Source organism: Pseudoliparis swirei, chromosome 15 (genome assembly GCF_029220125.1).
Source record: "Pseudoliparis swirei isolate HS2019 ecotype Mariana Trench chromosome 15, NWPU_hadal_v1, whole genome shotgun sequence".
In the NCBI taxonomy this organism is placed as follows: domain Eukaryota; kingdom Metazoa; phylum Chordata; class Actinopteri; order Perciformes; family Liparidae; genus Pseudoliparis; species Pseudoliparis swirei.
The window spans coordinates 14,107,062-14,131,841 of NC_079402.1; the positions used below are offsets into that span (position 1 = coordinate 14,107,062).

A 24,780-nucleotide genomic window follows, 5' to 3' on the forward strand; every position below is an offset into this window, starting at 1 on the left:
CATGTGTCCCATCACCATTATGAGGACAAACTCAAAGACAGAATGGGGGGCCCCTGGAGAAATCGCTGCCAAAAAGGCAGCAGAGGAGTGTGTGGCAATCAGTGGGCTGACGGGTTGGGGTTGTCCTGCGCCAGTCATCTGGAAAGTTCTCCACTTATCTCTGGGCTCGAGACACTGGGCCCACCAACTCAGCCTGGCAAATAAGCATTATGCAGGCTGACAGAATGTGTCCGTCCAAATGAGCTGCAGGACACGCTGTTGTTTTAAACTCTGAATGGCAGCGCTGCTGTGCTGGACCGCGCCCGGTTCAGGCTTCTTTGTGGCCCTCCCAGAAAACCCAAGTTGTGTGAGTGAGCCCATCACCTTGTCTGTTAATTGTTTAGCCAAAGCCTGGATGATTGTTTTGAACCCGATGTTATCTTCTTTTTGTTGCATTAACCCATCCTCTTTGTCTTTGAATATTTAGCCGGCCTTTCAGAGTGTGAGACTCTCATCTCGTTGTGTTGATGCGTCTCATTCTCCTTTTGCTTCATACACGTAACAGGACCAACAGTGTCACAAGTTCTGCTTTCTGACTGCTGGACGTGTGCGAGCTGGGTCCGAAACCAACGGTCTGATAATCCCGGCCGAACAGTTATCCAGCGTGTAGCCAGGGGAGGGTCGGCAGAATTTAATTTCTCTCTAGCTCTCTTTGTTTATTTTTCACACTTGAAACTACTTCTCTTACTTCTCTTACGTAGAGACACCCACGTACAACATCGTGAACATAAAGGTAATGTTGGGGCTGAAGGGGGTGCTTTATTTGTTCCAGTATTTGTCATTAAAACAAAAGACAAAGCATTGGACACCATTGTTTGACCTGATAATGGCACTTTAAGTTAAGGAATCACTAAAGATGTTACAATTCATCCTCAGGTAGATATGAATACCTGCTAGATTTATCTTCAACCTCTCTCAGCGTAAAACCCTTGTGGTTGAATGCATCGTTACATTCATCCTTTTTTCTGTTTTCGAGGACTAACACTAACCTCCAAACTAAACAATGAATAGCTGAGACCACTGACAGCAACAGGATTCATCCTCTAGGAACCATAAATGATGAAATAAAAGTTTGTGCTTTTCCATCCAGGGAGTGCGAGGATATTTCACTGGGTAATTGAAACACTGATCTTTCTGGTGCTTCTAATATCAAAGATGAAATTAATTCCCAGGGATTCATCCTCTGGGGACCTACAATGTCTCTGCAAAATGTCTTGAAAATCCATCAAACAGTTGTTGAGATATTTCAGTGTGGACCAAAGTGGTTGACCGACCGAACGCTGGTCCAAGAGACAAAGGGCCTCCGAACACCTGAGCGGACTTCAAATGACAACATCTTCCTCAAATTTCAATAAGCTATCTAATCTCCTCCACCTTTAGCCATAATGCACCTGGAACAAATGTGCCAGTCAAACAGAGCAAAGTGGGGAAACAGAGGGTGTTTCTGTTTGGGAGCAGGCGGAGGAGGAAACACAGGTGCCCTGTGTCCGACCAGCCTATTAAACAACACACAGGCCCTGAAGGCAGGAAGCTGCTATTGACTGGAAGACATCAAGAAAAACGCACCTTTCAAGGCACACACACATTCAACACTATACACACACATGGAAGTGGATAAAATCTGCCAGGTATCAGGTGCTGCCCTGAGGGAGAGGGCTGACCTGTGGAGGCCGGGGGAGTCAAACACGGCTCATTCAGCGGCGCAAACACATCCCGATAACGCTGGTTTACCCTCAAATTAAACTGTAGGTTCAAGATCAGGAATCAGAGACAGAATTAATGCAAATATCTATTAGATTAAAGTTAAAACCGAGTCCTGTTTCGAGATGAAATGAGATAAGATGGAGGAGATAACTTCCCTGACATTCTTGCTCCGCTCCATACGTTGCATTAACCTACAGAGCGCCGGCCGCTGTTTGTCCTGTATCTTAAAAGCCAGAGTCTGTGCCCGAGGAGTGTTGTCAGAGGCAGGAGTGTGTGAGTGTGTGGAAGAGGAGAGGGCAAAAAGAGGTCATGCGTTTCAACGCCCTTAAGCAAGGCACTTGCCTTAACTCTCTCAAAGAGAGGCTCCGTTGCCACAAAAAGACGGCATTTGTATAAGAGGTTTGGAGGGCCGGCTCTAAGGAAATCTAAAGAGTGATTTGTGTTTGGGTCTGATAGGCAAATAAAATGAAAATGTCTGGGCATGGGAGAAGTAATACTAATGAGAGCAGTCTGCGGGGGGGAAAGGGCACGGGAGATGTTTTTCTTCAATGCCTCCCATTTCTTTCAAATCAAGTTACAGCGATAAAAGAATATCACTTCCCGCTGGAAAGTACACTCACAGGGAAGCCAAATGTGTTGAGTGCGTTCGCACAGACGTACAGGGCACTGGTACAAGTGGAGGCTTGGAGAGAGAAAGAAGAGCGTTATTAGTTAATGCCTCAGTGAAAGAGAGGAAAAACAAACCCCCTGAAAGGACCGCAGAGAGGCTTCGAGGGCTCTAGACGACAACAGCAGTGAAGAGCTATTTTTTTCTCAATCGAGTGGAAGAAATCAAGTGTTGGTGGCGATAAGAGATCAAAAGTAACAAGAAGAGCGTGCCAGGCGTCGACAGCAGATGGAGAATGTGCGTCAGGAGGGGCATTGAGGGAGGGAAAAAAAAGGCAGAAACCAGAGGGGTGAATGTGAGTGTTTACAGCACGGTTTATGCCCGCTGGCATTGTTCGCAGGTGCTAATATTTACAGAGCATTTTCAGAGTCATTGAGAATGCCGAGCAATGTTCAAAGCAACGATGTGTGTGTGTGGGGGGGAGGAGGAAAACAGGGAAAAGAGAGTGACCTTACGTGTCAGGGGTCCTTTTTTTGTCGGAGCGAGTGCTGGACAAGCCCCTAATGATCACAACTTGAGCTCTTGCCTTTTTAATTACCCGCCCAGGCCTGACTGAGTCGCACAAAGCTTGAGAATGGAGTGGCGCAGATGGAACAAAAACAGGCCAATTCCTTGGGAAGGATGCCCTCTGAACCCAGCAGCTAATGCAGCCCCTGCTGCTGCAGCCGGTCATTATTGTTGTTCGGGAGGAGAAGAGAGATGGCACTCCAAAACACGGCCACCGCCGCCGCTGCACTCATGGTCCACAGGCCATGTGAGAAGAAGCTTCTTTCTTCTTCTTTTTTTGGATCGAGAGCTCCTGTGTGACGCCGGCACACAGCGAGAAGCCTCCAGCGCAGACGGCGCGTCCCGGTCGGAGCATAACAGATTATTAAACATTTCAATTTGATCCGAAGAACAACGGGCACTAACGGCTGCCTCTTGCCGTAGAACACTTCGTCACAGGCCCAAGAGCATTTGGGTTCGGCAAGATGGCGTCGCCTCCCGCCCCTCTCGAAAAGGTGCTATGAGGGCCCCGAGCGCCCGTCACTCACGGGGCCCATCAGTCTCCCTCATCTGCTGGATCTGACTTTATCTTAATGAGCTGTTGTTATTCCTGTGAATGGAGACGGCTTCCTTTCATCGGACAAGAGGTTGAGCTTTATCACGTTAACTAAGCGCCACCGATGAGCCGTCAGAGGTTCACCTGTCGGTCCAGGATGAAAAAGTCCTCAATAAATCGGAACAAGGAGCTTCGGCTTTAATGCAACGTCCGCTTGTCCGGTGCCTTGATCCAATTCAGACACCCAAACAGCCCCCGTCTGTATTGTCTGTGTTCTTCATTGCGTTTCCTATTGTCACATCACATTCCTGTGTGTGTGTGTGTGTGTGTGTGTGTGTGTGGAGCAGGGGGGGCTTAATTCCAGACATCCTGCTCTTATTGTTGACCGCCCCAGGTTGACTGCTGCTCAACATGTCAGGCTGAAAGAGAACAAAATGGGCCCTGTGCCACTAAGAGCGATTATATACACGCACACACACACACACACACAGTCGTTTTTGTAGTTGAGGCGACAGAATAATTCAATTTTTTTCCAAATATATCAGTTTAATCAGTCTCGTGATTCATATTGTAAAAGTATTTTTCCTTAGTTTCATACCAAGAAATATATATTTTGAGATATTTAAATATTTAAAACTATAAGATTATGTGACATGCTTGATGACACGCACAGCAAACATATTTTAGTGTGTTTTAATTATCAATAAGAAAGCATTTTTCTTTTGAGAGAAATCAAACACAAATTGATGAATGAAAAGTTTAAAGTGTTACAAAAGTGACACTGAAAAGTTATTGCTGCACCTGTTATTGTTGTATCTGACATTACATCTTGCAAAACCTGTAACAGTTTGAATTACTACTATTCTTATCTAAATTTAAACTGAATTACAGGCCCTCAAGTGTTGACACCATGAATCGTCTCACGCATAATGAAAGATGAACAGAAGTAACATTTTATTGTTCCCGAACGAGAAAAAATAATACATGACATTTTGGAAACAAACCCTTCATTTGAAAACAATATGTAACAATGTCATCAACATATTGTACACAATATTAAAAAACAATAAAAGTGCAATTCAGCTATTTAAAAACACACACACACACACACCTTGTTCCCCTCCATTCACTTACAGTTGTTCTATGCTACAGCACCCTCTAGTGGTGGACATGTTAAAAAGCGACAATTCTTTCGCAAAGTAAAAAGAACAAACAAAAGCAAATTCGTACCTTGTTGAGTAATACTAAAGAACAAAGTTCACACAACTAAACTAAATAACTTAGCTCCAGACATTTTGAGTCACTCAGACAAATTAATCAGGTTCCCGCTTTCTTTCTTGAGGGTTCGGGATTCCCTGAGGTTAAATTTTATAAAAGTGCACAAGATAAAAAAAATGCATAAAAACAAAATACTAACTTACTAAAGCCTCAGATAAATGCTGGTGTATCTTTCCTTCTCTGCTCAGTGCTTCCACAACTAATCGAGCGGTCAGCTCACAGCAGCAGCTCATAAAAAACAGCTTAAACCTCTTTATTCCACCGAGGAATGACGGTCCTGCGATAAGTCCGTCTCTCTGAGATGTTGCGTTTGACTTTGATCACCGTGGGAACGACCATCTCCAGCTCCAGAGAGGGGCTGGAGTGGGACTTCTTCAGTCCGCCAGCGACCTCGTCTCCCTCCCCCACAGAGTCGCCACACACTGCTTTATCAAACTGTTTCAGGTCCGCGACGCTCAACGCGCTGCCGCCTGTCGTCTTCACGCTCCTCCAGGCCTCCAGGCCCTGGATGTAGAGCTCATAGCGACACATCTGCAGGGTTTCAACAGGCAGAGGATCACTCATGGGGACTTTTACACTTGTACACACACACACACACACACACGTTACCTCGTGCTGCAGGTACTCCGCTTTGACGCGATGCTCCTCCAGCTCCTTGGCTTTGGCTCTTTTGCCCTCGGGCATGTTTTGCTGCAGGTACAATAAGTCGTCTTTGAAGGACTGCAGTGTTCCTGCATACGACTGCAGCTGACGCTCCTGCACAGGAACAAGAGCAGAACGTTAGATAAGAGGCGTCATGCAAATCACTGTGAAGCAGATCCTGCTGAGGGACCAACACAAAGCACGAACCCCGTCGTACTACAGCCGGTGAAGCACGGCAGCGGTTTACTGTACAGGTGTGTATCAGCTGAACGATGCGTCCTAATTATTTATTCATGTCGGAAGGAAGTTGAATTCAATTCAGCGATAAAAATGCCCCGTTGCTCACTTTATTTCTCTCAGATGTTGCTGGTATGTATAATATAATATAATGTACTGACTACATGAAGCCACAGCGGGCAGTGTTCAGCAAAAATTCAATTGTATACATTAATACAAAAAAGGATAAAAGCGATCGTTTGCAAATGGAAATCGGAAACAATTGCGATTTTAGGAAATTCACTTAAACAACTGCACATGTATACCATGGCCTGTAAATATGAAATGTGACTTTGGAGTTGAAGTTGAATCGTACAACAAGTATTTAAGGTCATGCTAAAGGAAGCACAAGCTGGATTCATAACACATGTCATAAAACAGGTTCAGTTAGAATTTTGTACGATGAAAAACAAAAAACTTTGGAGCAGGTAAAATACAGTGGTGGCTTTGCCTGTGGAAAAAAAGGAGCTGGGTTTGATTAAATCTCCCAGGAATTCAACCTGTGATATTTTCATCTGCTTATGAAAATAACACACTCATACACAAAATGACTTCAGCGAGAGTGTGCACCAGAGTTTGAGCCGACTGCGCTGAGGGGAGGATGGGTCTGCAGAATCTCCTCTGAGAGCCGACGGCGGCGGGGAACGGAGGCGAGGAGTGAAGAGCCGAGACCAGGTTGATGCGGCTGATCCATGAGTGCATCTCCATTTTGGATCTGAGAGAAAGAGGAAACATTGGCTCTGACCGTCCGACACACACACACACACACACACACACACACGCACAGCGCTGTGACTTACGAGGCCTGAAAGAGTAAAACCCTCCAGTCAGCCGTCTGCAGACGGAGGACGTGTGGCTTCTTGGTGTATTCGGCCGCCTGCTCGGCCAGAGAGTGATGCAAACTCACCACTTCCTCGTCAAGCGGCTGATCCCTCCTGTAATCATCCTGACGCACAGAGACACACTCCATTATCGACACTGACGGGAGACAAATCACCAATATTGACGTGGCGTGCTGTTGAGAATCCCCTTGGATGAGCCACTGACCTTCTGCAGGTAAAGGACCATTCCCCTCACCACTCCATAGAAAGTCTTCCAGCCTCTCTTTCCCCACGGAGCTGCCACACAGAAACATTCAGCAGGTGTGTGAAGATTTGGTAAAAATGCCGTTAATAATGATCAACAAGACCAGAAATGGTCAAAATGGATTAATCAAGTCAGGAAGAGCTGAAGCTGCCGATGCGTTGTCTCAACTCTCTCGAAATAGTTGAACCTGTTTACGATCTCTTTGTTTCTTTAATTGACTGTGCTGTTGACTATGTTACCCACACAATATGCTTTACAGCATGATGTGGTGTGCGCATATTCAGTGCATTTACTTGAAATAATAATAATAATACAAATTACTATTATTATTATTATTATTATATAAGCAAACCTAAACACAAATAATTTAAAAGAAACATTACACTTCACTACACAGCTGCCACATGTCATTTTAACTCAGAGTTATGGCTCTTGTCTATGAAATATCCGTAATATATATAAAATGTACAATAATTTTACATAACAAACTAAGTATTTGCCGTTAAAGATAACAGTTGAGTGAAACACTTTACTGCCCTTATTGTTTCCACTGTCACGTTCCTCAACACCCTGCACCAAACCCTATCCAACTCACTATCCAACGTGTGTGTTGTTTTTTGTGTGTAAAATGACCTAAATGACTGATTGTGCCTTTAACTCCTGACTGAAGAAACAAGATGCTTGTTTGCGTGTCACTCACTGCGCTTGCCGTCGATGTCGGCGTGCAGCTTCCTCTGGAGGAACCCCTGCTTGGCCACAGAAGCCGTTTTGTCATGAGGAATGTCCTGGAAGGGGTTCGCCTTCGAGCGCAGCGGCGCATCTCCTGCTGCGTCCTCGTCCACCAACACAGAGCTCTTCAGCTCCTCCTCGTCACTTTAACATGCAGAGACAGACCCTTACTGTATGTCTGAGGCGATATATACGTGAGGAATGACGCAGAACAGACGATGCGTTAGGACTTACATCGCCCACTGCAGCGGCTCACTCTTTATAGAGTTGTAGAGACTCTGAAAGGAGGTGAAGGTGAGAAAAGTGAAATAATTTCCCCCGAAAGCATTTGACTTGGCTTTTTAAAAGAAAAAGACAAACATCAGTATTACCTTCAAGAGATCCTTGCTGAAGTTTTCTCCTTCATTCATCCCATCGAGGTTGGACACAAATTTAGTCGAGGACATTGATTTCCCTACGTTCTGTTGAAAACACACAAAGCGTGTGATTGACTAAATGCCTCACGCAGACCAGCTGGTGCCACATCAGAACAGAACTTAAGATGTCATAAAGGTTTCCCACCTGTCCATGCAGGTCAGTGTTGAGAAGCATCAGGGAACATGTGAGTGCCAACACCGACTCTGAGGATGTAGGGGGGAAAAAAGGGGAAATGACACATGCATCTGTCACATGAGGGCACTCGCTGCTGTGAGCCGCCACTGAAGCCCACCTGAAGAGGTAAAGGAGTCGGGGTTGCACTGATGGAAGCGGCAGGCGAAATGCTGCAGCACACGCTCCCTCTCCTGGGTTTCTCCGATCAGTACCACCACTTTCAGGAAAGACCTGGGAGAGAGAGAGAGAAAATATTTTCTGGGCGTGTTTTGTGAGACATGTCAGTGCTTTAGAATCGGAGTTGCGCCTCTGAAGTTCTCACCTCACGGCAAAATCCAGCGTTTCCCCGGTGAAGTCAAATAGTTTCAGGTATTCCTCCCCGACAGCTCGACTGAAGTCGTTACTAAACAGAAACAAAGCACATTCGGTGTCAGAGTTATGACTTTATTTCTTAACAATGAATCAGTCCGAAGCCTTTTTTTCGGGGTCGGAAGAGAAAACAAATAATGTAACTTTAACTTTATTTTTCAGGGATGATAATTGCCGGCATATAATCTAAACTGGAGGTAAAGGAGGAAGGCGTGAACGGTAGATCGACTGTATTTACTTTGGACCTTGCCGGACAAAACGCTTTACAGTTTTGCATCTCATTGACCCAACATTCACTTGGGTTTCTGTTTGTTGCTCAAGGGCACTACGGCAGGCCGACAGGAGGATCAAGGGATCAGATCGGCATCCTTGGGACGAAAAGGACGACCCGCTCTTCTCCCCTTTGGCTCTGGATGTTTTTTTAAAAGATGGCTTCTGATGACGACAACTCAAGATTTATTCCACTGAACTCAAGCCGTCATAAATAAATAACGGTATAAATGTAGTATAATGTGACCGGTCACCAGGAAAAGGGTTATATTTTATAATAACTAATCTAAAGATGAATCAAAAGTTTCATGATGACCACGACCAAATGACATCATCAGCAACCAGTGGGAGCGCTTCAACTTGGGGTTAAGTTACTATTTAAAGTTGTGAACTTCATAACATCATCGACACAATCAAGATAGAAAGAAAAGGACGATATGAAAAATAAATAATATGTGCTTACTCTTTGTCTAAGTGCTTCACCACGTCCGCGCGTTGGATGCCGTCCAACCCGTACAGCCGTTCCGCGAGGCGCCGGGCCATCTCTCTGGTCACCGCGTCTCCGTTCATCTGAGGCGCTGCCGTCTCGGGGGATTCGGGTCGCTCTTCATTTGCGACGGTTGTTCGCACGGAGCCGTCCTCAGCATCTCCCGCTTCTTCGCCCCGATGGGACGTCTCAGCCTGTTTGTCCACCTGGTTGAACTCGGCCCGCGCTGTCTGCCGCGTGACCTCGGGCTCGGGAGACAGATGCTCCGTTGCTTCGGACTCATCCGTCTCCGGCTGCGCAAGCTGCCCAGAGAGCGCCGGCTGAGACGAGTCGCTCGTTTGCGGCATCTGCTCATTCTGCTCCGACGGCTCCGTCTGTTCTCGCCGCTCCGCCACTCCGGCAGAAGCTGTCAGCTCTGACTGAGTGGAGTCCTCCGGCAGGGCGGCCGCCTCACGTCGGGTGGACTCCTCCGGCAGTTCCATCTCCGGTGGCTGTTTCGGGCGCTGGGACTTCCCTCGCCGGTCGGAGTCCCGCGACACCTCCGCTTGGATCTGCTTTGACTCGCCGGTCATCTCGAGCCGCTCGGACTCGGCTCGTTGAGGCTGCAGGGAAAGATCGACCCGGCCGCAATGTCGTTCCTCTAAACGACTCGTCTCCTTCGGTTCTTCCGTCAGCTCGATTATCTCTGGTGAGTTTTCTATCCTCTCTGTGTTGTCTGCCGCCTTAATCCACGGTTCTTCGTGGTCGTCCGCAGCATCCGACTGTTCATGGTCTACATCTTCAGACATATCTGGCTCTGCAGTCTGACCGTTGGGATCTTCATGGAACCGTTGGAGTAGCGCGATGGCCTCTTCAGGCCCTGAGTGTTGCCTTTCCTCCAGGAGCTCTGAGTGCTTCCGATCAATCAGCTCGTCTGGGCTTACAGTCGGTCCAGTACCATCAGTTTGCTCAGCAGGAAACTCCCTACAATATGCGGATGAAATATCGATTCCAGTTAATGTTATATTAGCACATAATACTGCGTCATGATTAAGATACCGAAAGCATTTCGGGTTGATACATACTTCCTGTTCCCCTTTCTAAAGTTAAGTCCATGATACTCACACATTACTCAGACAACGGACATCTTTTGCATCTTCACTTTCTTCAGTACAGGACTCGTTTATCTGCTTCTCTTCGTCTTCCTCGCCTTCTTCCTCGTCCTCAACACCGTTCGCTGAAGAGTCTCCCTGTCCAGTCAGCAGAACGCCGGGTTCCACTTGTTCCTCTTCTAGCTTCGAATCGACACAACTGTCCACTTCAACTTCTGAGATGTCATTCCCTTCAAGAATGTTGATTAAGACCACAGTTTCAACAGGATATGAGGTTCCCGAGCATCCCTCCTCTTGTTCTTTTGAGTCGGCCCTCAGTGGGATGCCTGGATGGTTTTTGAAAAAGAAGAAGGTACACGTCACAGTTTTGCAGTTCAAACCTGTACTATTTTCTAATAAAAATGAGACGGCCACAAGAAACTGAGAATCATGATCGTACGAGTTGTCAAACTGAGCCACTAAAGAAAAAACATTTGCTCAACAACTAATTCAAGTTGTATACATACCGTTATTACTTCCCAACAGCTCGTGTGTTGAATCTTCTCTTTCCTGTGTCGGCGGCTCTTGCACATCTGCAGCGTCACATGGCTGGAAATTGCAACACAGTTGATCATGAATATGAGTTGTGCAAGAAAGCTTGTGATTGCCAGCGAGTTCACGAGCAAGAAGCTGCCCTCTGATTCTCATCTGACCCACATTACGTCCACTGTATTCCTCCCACCGCTGCTCAACCTACTACAGTAACCCCAACCAAGTCTCTTCTGAGTCAGCGCTCAGTGAAGAACGGGTTAATGACACAGGAAATCTGAAGGTGCTCAGGCACAGAGACCGCACTGAAAGAGACGAAACTCGAAATAACAAAACGACATCACACCTCGCTTTGTATCTCCGCTCACACACAGTACATACCTCTGAGCCGTTTCCTGTCCGCTCTCGATGGAAGTTGAGAAACCGAGAATCAACCTCATCTCTGTCCACTCTGCCCTGCCGTATGAAAAGATCAGCATTGACGCGTTGAGACTGGTGAAGTGAGGGGGAAGCGGTGCCGAGACTCTCTGAGCCGCCGGAGCTCGGCTCATTGGCCACGCCGCCGTCAGCCCTGAATGAAGGTGTCGCTGCCGAGGGATCGGGCATGTCCCACTGCACGGTGGCGAAGGAAAGCGGCGCGCCGGCACAGGTCACGGGGTGCGCCGGCCACACGATCTGCTCCCACTGTTCCGCCTCCTCGGGGCTCTCTCGGCCTGCCTCGAGGAACAGACCGAGTTGATCCGTCCCGTGTGCCCGGTTCATCTGAACCTCTGTGTCGCCCCACGCGATGGTCTCCTCCTCTCCATTCACGTACTGGTGGTCCATGGACGTCCATGAGTCTTGTTGAGGCTGCTGGAGGACTGAATCTGTGACATCTGGTTGGGTGGAGCACACGTTTTCCTCCTCCATTAGCATGTATCTCAGTCAGTTCCGTTGTTGGGGTGTTTGTGGGTTTTGGTGAAAGATGCTGTCGTTACAAAACGTCCTGCTCGGCCGTACGAAGAATGATCATTCTGTAGGATCCCAAAAGTCTGAATTCCTGAAGAATGTTACAACCTCCGATGGCGCCATTCTCTGATCTGTTAAGAGAGAGAGGGATAAGTGTTGAGGTTCAAAGATATTTTACTTCACTCCCATCTGAAGCAGCAAGAGAAATTCATCCCAAACATTGTGGGAATCGTACCATCATGCAACAACAAACTCAAAAGGATTCTGATGAATAGATTCTTCATGAACAAAAAAATACAAATGTGTTGGGGAACCTCGGGGAGGACCATCTGATTTGCTGAGAGACAAAAAGGCCATTCATAAGACTCAACTATACTGTATTTGGTTGTTGAGGAATAGTGATGAATCATGGGTTGCCTTTGGCTCTACTTTTTTTCTATTCATCTGTGAGAAATTGTACATTTAAAACTACTGAGGACAGCATTTTAAATTACACAAGAACCTCCGAGCAAAAACAAAATTGACTTAAAACTATTAGCAGCCCTGATGGCACAAAAACACTCACCACTTGTATGTCAACATAATCCAATCTGGAGAAGGGTTTTGTCTTATTTTCTAGCCCGCAATGCTAATTGTTCAACTGTTTAGACGTTCTTGCTGTGGCTCTGCAGGTGTGCAGTGCCACAGACTTTTAGTGAAATGTCACAAAAGCCAGTTTGTACTTCCTGACCACAGAGACAGTCAATCAGCCGAGCAAGTGAGCGAGAGAGATAGAGGTGTGTGCTGCGGATTATGGACGGGGGGGGGGGGGGGGGTTGCGGGGATGTTTCGGGTGAGCAGTTTAACTGCCTGCGTCCTGTGTTTATCATTTTATCGCTACGCTGCACGGTGAGTCTGAGCAAAGGATACAAACTTCTTGTTGTCAACACAAGCAAAGGCCAGCTACGGGAACAAATGTCATGTGCTTATTCAGGTGACGAAGATAAATGTCACACCTAATATCTTATCAGCTTCTGCCAAATGTAATCTTTGATTTGATCTTGCTCTCTCTCTGTCAAACTTTTTTTTCATGCCTTTACTTCTGAGCCTGTCTTCATTATTCTACTCACGCCATGCTACCAACATCCGGGACAGACATTGACCACATTTCCTGTGTGGGTGCTCACTTCTCAGTTCCTGTCAGGGTGCAACAAGTGCTACAGTACATGAAGATTAACACAGATGGTCATCTGTGACTTTAATTCGTGACAATCGGAGTTTGATGAACTGAATTTAAAAATAATGTGGACTATACAGGACTGTCTCAGAAAATTAGAATATTGTGATAAAGTTCTTTATTTTCTGTAATGCAATTAAAAAAACAAAAATGTCATGCATTCTGGATTCATTACAAATCAACTGAAATATTGCAAGCCTTTTATTCTTTTAATATTGCTGATTATGGCTTACAGCTTAAGAAAACTCAAATATCCTATCTCTAAATATTAGAATATCATGAAAAAGTATACTAGTAGGGTATTAAACAAATTACTTGAATCGTCTAATTAACTCGAAACACCTGGAAACACATTTTCAAATGTTTGATTTTGTTTTGCTGTTATAAATCTTTTTTTTTACTTGGTCTGAGGAAATATTCAAATTTTATGAGATAGGATTTTAGAGTTTTCTTAAACTGTAAGCCATAATCAGCAATATTAAAAGAATAAAAGGCTTGCAATATTTCAGTTGATTTGTAATGAATCCAGAATGCATGACATTTTTGTTTTTTTAATTGCATTACAGAAAATAAAGAACTTTATCACAATATTCTAATTTTCTGAGACAGTCCTGTATATACAATACTGATTGCTGCACTCTGATAACATTTTGTGTTTCACATGATAACACATTTAATTATCTGTCTGGGACGCTATCTTTGGCAACACTGTGAAGAAATGCTCAGATATCTGCAGGGATTTTGAGATTAATTTAACTAAATAGAAGAAAAAATAATCAGGACGTTACTCAAACAAACTGCAGTATGCCCTAAGCGGAGAACACCAGGAGAAGTTGTGTACAATGCATGGGAAGTGTACACAACACATCACAGGCGGGAGAAGATGATTGACAAAATATTAAAGAAGAAGTCAAAGTATATTTTTAAATAAAAAGAGGAACACAGCCACCCTCGGTAAATAGAAAGCTGAGAAATGTATTATAAATGTGTGTAAGTATAATAATAGAATGTCTCTAAAGAAGGATAAACACTCTGTCATTCATTACCACTAGCGAACATGGCAAAGACATGAACATTTTCAAACATTAAAGAGCTGCAAATAAAAAATCTCATTAGTAGAATTCTTTTCAACTGTGAAACGTGACTTACCCACTCCAGGGTCTTTACAGCAACATCATATGATCAGGCAGCTTGTGAGGTTTAAAGTCTTGTGGGAAGGACAGGCACACTGCTGCTTTAGACTGGGAAAATATCGCTGTCAAAGTGCTGCACCTTCACAGACATATTCCCCCAGCATACAAATAACCCTCAGTTGATTGAGCCTGAACCTTCTACGCACAACAAACAAGCCTCACATCCGTCCTGTTTAAGCCGAGCAGCCTCTGTCTGTGGTGTCGCATAACGATGCCTGCAAGTCACAAGTCCTAGTCTGAGCCAGGTCCTCCCCCTTCTTCTTCTTCAGGCTTCCTGTCCATTTTGTAAAGATCAAGATCAGACGTCAGTCTCCCTCTGTCCTGTTCCTCTCCCAGCAGGTTCGGCTGTAGAAGAAAAAGATAGGGAGAATGTGAGTTGTAAGAGGAAGAAAGACAAGACACATTGTGATTGGCAGGCGCTCAGAGACACCTGAGAGTCCTCAGTCCACGCCCACAAGCCTGAAGGCATGCGAGCACAGGCCAGGTGAGGGGAGGGGAGTGGCGCAGCTTCATTCCTGCAAACGACCTCTAGGAATCATGTTGTACAACCAGAAGGTGTTCCTGTTCATGATACCTAACGCTAAGTCATTAGATGTGCTCTGGTTTCTGGCTGTGAGCAGAAAAGCCTGTTTAACACAGACATGAGTTTATGTTGTTAGGCTTCCCAACAATAAGACGACTAAATAGATTGCATCTTTTTAATGGACCAATTATGAGTATTTACTGTTACTTAATTGGTGTAAACACTGAGTATTTGCACAATTAGCAATCATCACTCACTCACGTGACTAACGCGAGAAGTCGATACATTACTATTTATGAGAAGATGCACTCTGGCGTCAAGTTAACGTAAATCATACTAACACACATTACACGAAGATAAGCCACGTTACTAACATTACAACGTTACATAAGTGATATTCGTATCAAGTTAGAGTTAGCGTTCCGTGATTAGCAGTGTCTCTTATGTAACCTAAGGAAACATTGTCAATAACATCACAGTTCGTATTAAAACGTTAGCATTACCTAGCGTTAGCATCTATGTGAGCATCCTTGCAGTTGGAGTGAGTTAGTTGCTAGCTAGTGGTTGTAGTAGTGGTAGTCGTGGTGCTAGTAGTATTAGTGATGGCCCAGTGATGCTGCTGTAGTTGTGCAGCTCTTCTTCTTATATAAACACCATTTATCATCGTGGTTATTTGTGTACACAATATCACAATGACGTTAGCTAGGGCCGGGGCTAATCTGACGATTCCCCTCCACACCAGCGGGGGCGCTGCAGCACGTGTTAGTGAAACCAATTATCATCTCGACGTCACTTTCGTGCGACGGTCTCTGCTTTGTTTGTTCCGCACACGGCATCGCAGTCGCAGACACCCACTTCACCCCCACCACCGCCACCGATACTTTCAATCGTGTACAAACCATCTGGCGAGTCGTCCGCAGCTGCTCGGTCCAACATGGCGAAGTGTAGTGAACTGAAGCTCTTCCTGGAGTCCTCTCTGAATGAGATATTTAAGGCCACAGTGAGCGACATCCTGGACTCGGTGGACCGGACCCTGTCCGAGTACCAGGGCACAATCCAGAGGATCGAGTCCGAAAACGAGGGCCTAAAGCAGCTGCTGTTTGCACAGAAGAGCCCCGAGTCTGCTGCAGGAGGTACGTGTGTCTCCACTCGGTGCATGTGTGTGTGAGTATTTGTTTGTGTGTGCGTCGCGGCAGTGCAGCGTGTAGCTCCGAGCCTCTTGTTCATCTGCATCGTCAGAACATTGTGCCTGTGTGTGTCTCCAGTCCCGAGACATCAATAAAAGGCGGCAAAGCGACAGTGAAATTCTGCGTAAATTCGTAACGCAGCGTTAGAGGCAGAAAAAACAAGCAAGCAGACGTAAACAAAGCAGTGGCTGCAAAACAGGACCGTGCAAACGTGTTTTGAAGTAATAAATCAGCCTGGATATGCAGTACTCTCCTTCACTGTAGTACATTACTGCCCATACTAATGATGGCACCACGACACAGGCGATTCTACAGTGAACCACAATATGTGTGTACGCAGCTTCACTGATTCATAGATAGCTGAGATGAAACTGTGAGTCTGAGCTTAAATAGCATCTACTTAAACCAATAGGTGTTGGCGTAAATATAAACAGCAGCCCCACTGCCTTTAGTATTACAACAGCTATAATGTTGGTTATGTTCCAGACTGTTTTTCATAACATTGCATGAATAATCTGTGCTATCAAATACATTCATCATGTTTAGTTCAGCATTCATAATACACATATTATATTGTTAACTCAAAACTCAGCAGGGGGCCTTTAAGCATCCTATTGTTGAAGTTGCAGTAATCAAGGTCTTAATGTTAAAAACGCATTGTCCTGTCTGCTCTATGGAGCATTCTAGTGTCGTTTAGGTCATTTATTTTACTCCACCTCAGTTTCAGTTACGATTGACGGCTGCTTCAGCCAGAGAAACAGCGTTGTTAAGCTCGCTGGACTGTGCGACGCCAGACGGGCACAGTTAGCCTATGAACATAGTGGAGCTTTTAGCAGCTAAATAATAAAATAATTCCCTCTGGTAGTGAAGACAAAACATATATTGATGCAACTTCACACTTTAAGTCAGTTGAGTTTGTTCAGGCTGTTTGGTTGCTTGCTTCCACAATGTCATTCAGTTATTCCCCTAGGTTATCGTTCCACAGTCTGTACTAGTTGGTTCATTATTATGACTTTGTCTTTTTACAGATATTTGTGAACAAGATGGCACAGAAAATCGTTCGACTTCAGAATTGAACAGCTGTCCCATCATCTCCACTCAGGGCAGATTCACGATGTCCATATGCAGCAGTGACAAGAAGAGCTTCAGGAGAAGGCAAAAAGACAAGATGAGGGAACGGGTATCCTCCTCATCTTTACTGCAGACTGATCAAACGGTAGAACGGCCATGTGCGGACACAGGAATGTTATGCGTGTCCACCCAAGTCTTGATATCTGTAAAAGCAGAGCCAGAGCTGGATGGAAGCGGTGCCATTGACCTCTCCCAGCCTGTATCCCTTCCCAATCTGACAATGAGGCCAGTAAAAAATGAGAGCACTGAGGTCAGTGTTCTCAGTCATGGTGCATATGAACCTCTGCCGCCATCTACAGGCGTCAAAGAAGAACCCAGAGGCAGCGACGATGAAATTCAAGTCACCGTTGTTTCTGACACTTGCATACCGGATAGACAGTTCGTTAAGACGGAGGAAGAGGAGCAGGATGGGGTGTCGCAGTACGGTAACAATGACTCTCAGCAAGAGTCAAAGCATGCGTTGAGATGTTGCCCTGAATCGGAAGCGGACCCCGAGGCAGCAAGCATCCAGGTCGTGGTGCCAGAAGTAGTGGTGCGTGAGGGAAATGCTGCTGTTCCCGCAGATCCGTCTTTGGGGATTCGTGACAACTTCTTGCGCTGCCCCACCTGTCCCAAAACATTTAGTCGGGCGGCCTCGCTCAACGTCCACATCAAGACGCACAGCGGGGAAAAGGCCCACGGCTGCAGCCACTGCGGCAAGCGCTTCGGCCGGGCCGATCTCCTCAAGTCCCACAAGCGCACCCACACAGGAGAGCGACCCTACGTTTGCAACCTCTGCGCTAAAACGTACGCCCATCCCAGCCAGCTCAGGATACACAAACGCGTCCACACCGGAGAGAAGCCGTACTGCTGCTCGCACTGCGGGAAGCGCTTCAATGAGCACAACCAGCTCAAAGTTCACCTGCGGACGCACACGGGGGAGAGGCCGTACAGCTGCCAGGAGTGTAGCAAGACCTTCAGCAACGCGAGCAACCTGCGAATACACGAGAGGATCCACACCGGGGAGAAGCCCTACTGCTGCGCTCAGTGCGGGAAGAGGTTCAACGGCTTGGGTGACCTCAAAACACACTACCGGATCCACACGGGAGAGAGGCCCTACAGCTGCGAGCTCTGCCAGAAGACCTTCAGCCAGACGGGCCACCTCACCATCCACATGCGGATGCACACGGGAGAGAGGCCGTACAGCTGCGCCGAGTGCGGCAAGAAGTTCACGGTGGCCAGCAGCCTCAAGCTGCACCAGAGGACTCACACGGGGGAGAAGGAGTACAGCTGCTCGTACTGCAGCAAGAGCTTCAGCAGGTCGGGTCACCTGAAGAGACACGAGCTGGTCCACACCAAAGAGAGGTTCTACCTCTGCAGCCAGTGTGGGAAGCCCTACACCGACCAGTCCTCCCTGAAGAAGCACCTGAAGACACACGCGGCCAAGAAGGCTCACAGCGACGGGAGCACCAGCGAGGCCGAAACGAGCCGCCCGTCGGCCTCGGAGACTCTTTCGGACACCGATGGAAGTTAGAGCCGAGTTCTAAGGAGATGAGCGATTCACAAGCTCAGTGAGTGCGTTGTGTGATTTTACAAAATCATCTTAATTCAAGGTCGATTTCCTCGCCTTTTCAGATGCGCGTCTCACAGCCGACATCAGCGCGGTATTGTCAACTGTCGTGTATTTTGGTGTCTAATAAGCATTCAAGCGCTTTGATCTGTTACTCAAACGTTCTTTAATGCAGAGCGGCTGTTGGGTGCAGGGCTTGAACCGTCCAGGAAAAGCTGTTCAGATTATTCTATTGTGCTGCTGTTGCAGAGGAATATTGTGCTGTCAAGCTCAAACCTGTGTGTTTGTGGTCCCGGGCGATACACTGTTGTCTTATCTTTGCTGTGATATAGGAGATCCAAATACTGAGCCATCAGGTAGTCTCAACACTGTGTCCAGAGACAGAAGACAGGAACTAAAAGAACCGTCATGTCACCAACATGTTGGTAATATACGTCATTCAGAGCGATGACGATGAGTCATTGAACCGCACTGCTGACACGAGACACTGAATCCCAGGTCCAGGTTTTTATTGTGGTCCTGACCTTTGAAAAACCCTGTTGAGAAAATGAAATTTGTCAACAGTCCTGCCTCTTTGTAAAAATACAATTACAATATAATTGTTTTAGAACTAAAATGTTATGCTGCTTCTACACCAATGTATACATGTTGTAGTAGCCAGAGGGTTAGAAACGGTTTCTAAAGGACGATTAGAAATTATTAATAAATTGTTGTATATAGCTTTAACTATTATAGTCAGCAGTCTGAGCCGCTGAGCTGACATGAATGTATTTATATAATAGTTTTACTGAAGTTAATGTTACTTCAAATGTTCTGTTTTGATTGAGCAGCTTTCGATATTAAATTCATAATTGTTTTGTAAGCCATGTTGATATCAAAGAACGTCTGAGGATTTGTTTTAGGTTGTCCACCGTCCAGGAAACGCATCTCTAATGGAGAATTATCTGCAACCGACACACAGAAGTATAATGTTATTTTTATGATGAGGCAACTGTTTGTTGTGCAACTCGTTGATATACCTGCACAGCAATGTAAATTGAATGTATACTATCTGTAACTAAATTAAAGAGAAAAGTTAACCAACTGATTTCTGTATGGCTTATTTATTCTTTATGTATTAGTGGGCCTTTTTTATGTTCTGTATTCCCATAAGTAAAAGACATACGTTTGTAAACATTAATGCAACCAGGAAAGTGAATACTACACAGTGTATAGTGAAGTGCCGGTATATATTACAAGATGTTCCCAGCTTGTATTCCGCAAAGTATAAAACCTGCAGCTTAATAACTTCACACAAAGGTTTAGTTTCTGCTGAGGGAACTTTATGGCTTTTATTAATTACAGCAATGTTTTGCTTTTAGATATGGTTTGTTATTTTACTAGTAAAATAGTCATACTTTGTACGACTAGTCGACAAAGTGAAAGTGATTTGATGATATGATGATATATACTTTTATTAATCCCCAAGGGGAAATTAGTTCTCTGCATTTAACCCATCCTTAGTTATTAAGGAGCAGTGGGCTGCAGTGATGCGCCCAGGAAGCAACTGGGGGTTCAGTGCCTTGCTCAAGGACACTTCGACTTGCAACAACTAATGGGGAGAGCCGGGATCGAACCGACAACCTTGGGGTTGCAGGACGACCCTCTTACCCCACTGAGCTACAGCTGCCCCCTCTTTTTATTTATTTATTTTTTTATTTTTTATTTTATTTACTCAATGCAATGAGATGGATTTGATTTCATACGTTGGACTCAAAACATTGAAATATCCCTATCTGAAATTATTGTCAAATTAGAATATGTTAAATAAATATTTTAATTAATATTTTAAATATAACAAAATTCCATTGACCTCCATTGCATTGACACAGGAAAGATTTGGTATCAGGTCTGCAAAACATATTTTCATTATAGATTAATGTGTAGAATGTTTTCAATTCATTAAATAATTGTTTTGTGTAATAAAAAGAGTAGCGGTGAATGCTATCAACCATTTTTTCCAGTCCTAAATATTTACTAAAATGTGAAAAATAAAATTATCCTTTAATTTTAAAAACTATAGAACTTACAATCTTTTTCTAATTCATGCTAAATATTTAAAGATAAAAATGTTTGTGATTAATTTTCTATTGATCAACCGGTAGTTTAATTGTCTAAACTTGAAGAGGCGCCCCGGCTATCAGCACGGCTACATGCAACACAAGGGAACTGAGAAGTGTTTTGTCTTTTTTTTTAACCGCTACTTTAGAGTAAAAGAGATCATTTTGAGAAGTCTATAAATCTTAACTATAGAACTTTTTTGAGCCATCCTTGGAGGACCCATTCTACAGGTTGGAAACCAGTGCAACAATACATATTTTTAATAATCAGATCAAACAAGAACAGGATATATTCTCCTATGTTTCACAACAACAGAACATATATACTACCATTCAAAAGTGTGGGGTCACCCAGACAATTTGGTGTTTATCTTGAAAACTCATCTTTATTTATCAAATGATTTGCAACATGAATATACAAGCGATACAACTCAAAAAAGTTGTATAGCTTCTCTCACCAGCATAACTGTTTTCAGCTGTGCTAACATAATTGCACAAGGGGTTTCATAACCCTCCATTAGTCTTCTAAGGCGATGAGCAAACACAATGTACCATTAGAACACTGGAGATGGGTCTCTATAATATACACCTATGTAGATATTTAATTAAAATTCAGACGTTTCCACCTAGAATAGTCATTTACCACATTAACGATGTATAGAGTGTATTTCTAATTAATTTGATGTTATCTTCATTGAAAAAAAACTGCTTTTCTTAAATAAATAAATAAGGACATTTCCAAGTTTCTTTTCTCTTTTTCGAAGTGACCCCAAACCTTTGAACGGTAATGTGTATATATATATATAGAAACAAACGTGTATCCCTAGTTGAGTTGTGTCGTGCTTCTCTGGCAGCAGTTGAGCTTCTCCTTGGACAGATAGAGCATCGGCTGAATGCTGCTGCTGAAGTCCATCAAGCCGAACGTGACATAGTGGATGTAGCATTGAAACACTTCGGGAGAGAAGTACTGCTGGAAGGGGAACAGTGCGACGGGCGGGAAGTAGTTGAACACTATGATACCCAGGATGATGATGACCATCTTGAAGGCTCTCTTCTTCACAGGATGCATCTCGTCTCTGCCGGGTCCAGACTTCCTCAGCGCACAGAGGATCGAAATGTTGCAGAACAGCATGAAGGCGAACGCCGCCAGGATCATCGCCGTGAAGACCCTGCCGAAGTTGGCAATGTTGCCCACGCATTTGGCGGCGGCGTACGCCAGAGTGATCAGCCAGACGACGATGGTCAGGACTGCTCTGTGATTGCGGTCCTTGAGGTCGGTGAAGATGATGGGGTGGACCACGGCCATGTAGCGGTCCAGGCAGATGCAGGAGAGGAGGAGAGGCGAGGAGTCTTTGATGCCGTAAAAGAAGCGCAGTACGTACCAGGTGCTGCTGGTGGTGAGGAAGACTATGTTGGCCAGCTCAAGCGGAGGGGTGAGACAGAAGAAAACGTCTAAAATGGCTAGATGGGAGATGAAGATATCTGAGGTGGTGGAGTCCCCCTTGTTCCTGTGGATGAGCCACAGCACCATGATGTTGGCTGGGATGCCCAGGAACATGTTGATGAACTGCAGGCCCAGGTACCAAATGATAGCAGCGGGCATGTCTTTGCATTGCTCATACACGGTCCACTCGGCAACGGTGTGGTTGGGGGGTCTGTGAGCAACGACGAGCAGGGAGGAGTTGCTGTATAAAACCTCCATCAGAGGACATAGCAGGAGGAACGAAGAGCTGTCAGAGAAACGGAACAAGCACACTCCTTGATTCACTGCAGAGACAGTGGTGAACTATACATGTCTAATTTTAAAAGTACAATTCTATTTAAGAAATATACTTCCCCAAAATAGCCTCTGTAAAAAAAAAAAAAGGAAAACCCTCCTCACTGTTCAAGCAAAACTGTGATGCTACCCACAGTGAAACAAAAATTAAGTCTGCGGCACGTCACTTGCTAAGAGTAATAAAGAAAAATGCATATGTTGTCAGCTCATGCACTCGATCAAAAAGAGCAAAATAAAACATACAACACTGTTACATCGAACAAGTCTGCCTCAAATACTTTAATATTTTATTTATCATGCCGTTATTGAACTTGGCAAACAAACCAACACACAGAAAGTGGTCTCGTACATAAGAAACTGGCACTTAGTCATGTAATGAGCTGATGTTCCCTCAACTGTCTGTGTCTCACGGTCTCACTGTCACACTGACTGCAGATTTAATTTCCACAGACAATTAAATGGCAGTATGTCGAGAGTTTATGAAAAGGCTCACACAACTGTTTGCATGTCTTCCTCTATTTTTCCACCATGTCAACAGGCGGCTCATTTCACTTTCTCTGTGTCTAAGCAAATGTGTAACCGGACTACACAGAGAGATGCTTGTCTCTTGCAGGAAATGTAACACATCTAATAAAGTCTGCAGAAAGTTACCACAGTAAAAGACACAGCTCTGAGGATGAAGAACTCTCTCAAGACACAAGCCGTGGATGTACAATTGCAGTATTTTAATTTAGAGGTCAGGAGTAGAAAGAACACTCACCCGTTCAATAGGATGCTGCAGCACCTTCCTACAGTGACTGGAATCCCCTCTCTCCACGTAGTCCTTCTGACTCCTGTGTATGTTTGCCCCAGTGTGAGCAAATACAGAGCCCTTACCTAAAACTATATGGAAAACATCTTTTGGAAGATGACCCAACACTTCAGGGATCCTGATCATCCAATCAGACGAGGGCGTGGGAGCTGAGGACTTTCCCTCGATGCTACGATGTCTTGTTTGGCCCTGCGTAGATCCATCACACATTTCAAATAAAATCATAAAATAATCATGAAATAAGGATTAGGATGAGTCGGGGGGGGTGGGGGGTGAAGGTGAGTTGGGGGACAGAGCTGTGAAATATAAAAACAGGTTTGTGTGGCGTACTTGTTGTGGCAAGACATCATCCATTCACACCGATTGGCAATGATGCAACAAACCGATGGCGCCTGACGGAAAATCGTCAGTAAACAACTGATGCAACAATCCAGAAAATCACTTCTGATTCAAGTCAGTGTAACGATGTGTAATATGTTACGTGAGGCTGACATGTTTCAAGGTGTGACTCCGTAGATGGGTTTGTGCTGCACCCAACAAGCCGAACAGGGACATGTGTCTCTACCGAGAGCGACAGACTCCCCGCACCGCGATTCACACTCACAGTATGTATTTAATTGTGTTTATTTCTGGGTCTAAGCTTGTTAGGTGGTGTTAGTTTTGAGGCTTATTGAATGACCTCTCAGATGACCTTTGACCAACTTTAAAAAGCATTGTCGGAGGCTGAAGTCAGAACTTTCACTTTAAAGTAGCCGTACCACAAATACTCTGTTATAAGTAAATGTCATATACAAGTACAAAAGTAAAAGGATCTCAATGTACCAGCACTCAGCACTAGCCTATTTATTTATTAACCTCTGCCATCTCCTTTTTTATGTTGATAACCTGTTTGTTTTTAACTGTACCTAATACTGTATATCCTACCACCTTATGTACAGTGTGTTTTTATATTTGTTCTTATTATTATAGTCTGTTTGTACCTCTGTTGACTCAGAGAGCCCTGCAAAACAACTCCAACGTGTCTGGACTGTTGGTCTCGGCACAAATGGCAAATAAAAAACTTGAACTTTGAAGAGTAAAAGTCCTCATTTAGCAGAATAGGCCACTTCAGATTGATGTATGCTATACATTATTGTATTATGGTCATCGAATAATTAATCAATAGAAATATGACATGTTCACTGGGATAAATAAAGTCTTACTAATATCATATTATCATAATGTATTTGTTGATAACATGTTGTATTCTTAGATCTGAATCTGAAAAGTATAGTGACTAAAGTTGTCTAACGAATGTAGTCGAGAAAAAAGTACAGTATTTAATACAGTAGTTTATTAACATCGCAAATCAATGTTTACAAAGTTCAAAGTATTACATGATATGAACATGTTGCTATGAAGGCCTTTTGACTATTTCATATTTAATCACTTCTTCATCAGTGCACTGCAGGTTGTGTATGTTGTGTTGTGGTGTTACAGTGGGTTGTGTGTGTGTCAGGCTGTTTGAATGGCTTGACTAGCCCACTGATGAAACTTGACCCAGGTTT

At 44.7% G+C, this 24,780-nt stretch overlaps 3 protein-coding genes across 3 annotated transcripts; 1 reads left to right on the forward strand and 2 right to left on the reverse strand.

Moving 5' to 3' along the window:
- Window positions 1–4,384: 4,384 nt before the first annotated feature.
- On the reverse strand, window positions 4,385–15,391 carry LOC130205239 (PH and SEC7 domain-containing protein 4). The gene is made up of 18 exons (XM_056432473.1): window positions 15,183–15,391; window positions 14,319–14,501; window positions 14,113–14,204; window positions 11,181–11,878; window positions 10,778–10,859; window positions 10,285–10,597; window positions 9,157–10,143; window positions 8,377–8,457; window positions 8,173–8,285; window positions 8,025–8,083; window positions 7,835–7,924; window positions 7,698–7,741; window positions 7,435–7,607; window positions 6,696–6,766; window positions 6,449–6,594; window positions 6,219–6,363; window positions 5,340–5,486; window positions 4,385–5,261 (listed from the first exon to the last, which is right to left on the reverse strand). The coding sequence occupies exons 4-18, from the start codon at window positions 11,712–11,714 to the stop codon at window positions 4,974–4,976; spliced, it is 3,273 nt and encodes a 1,090-aa protein (XP_056288448.1). The 5' UTR covers window positions 11,715–11,878; window positions 14,113–14,204; window positions 14,319–14,501; window positions 15,183–15,391; the 3' UTR covers window positions 4,385–4,973.
- Window positions 15,392–15,512: 121 nt separating this feature from the next.
- Window positions 15,513–19,633, forward strand: LOC130205240 (zinc finger protein 436). The gene is made up of 2 exons (XM_056432474.1): window positions 15,513–15,812; window positions 16,895–19,633. The coding sequence occupies exons 1-2, from the start codon at window positions 15,614–15,616 to the stop codon at window positions 18,508–18,510; spliced, it is 1,815 nt and encodes a 604-aa protein (XP_056288449.1). The 5' UTR covers window positions 15,513–15,613; the 3' UTR covers window positions 18,511–19,633.
- Window positions 19,634–21,468: 1,835 nt separating this feature from the next.
- On the reverse strand, window positions 21,469–22,347 carry LOC130205698 (proteinase-activated receptor 3). The gene has a single exon (XM_056433193.1). The coding sequence runs from the start codon at window positions 22,345–22,347 to the stop codon at window positions 21,469–21,471; it is 879 nt and encodes a 292-aa protein (XP_056289168.1).
- Between the last annotated feature and the right edge of the window lie 2,433 nt (window positions 22,348–24,780).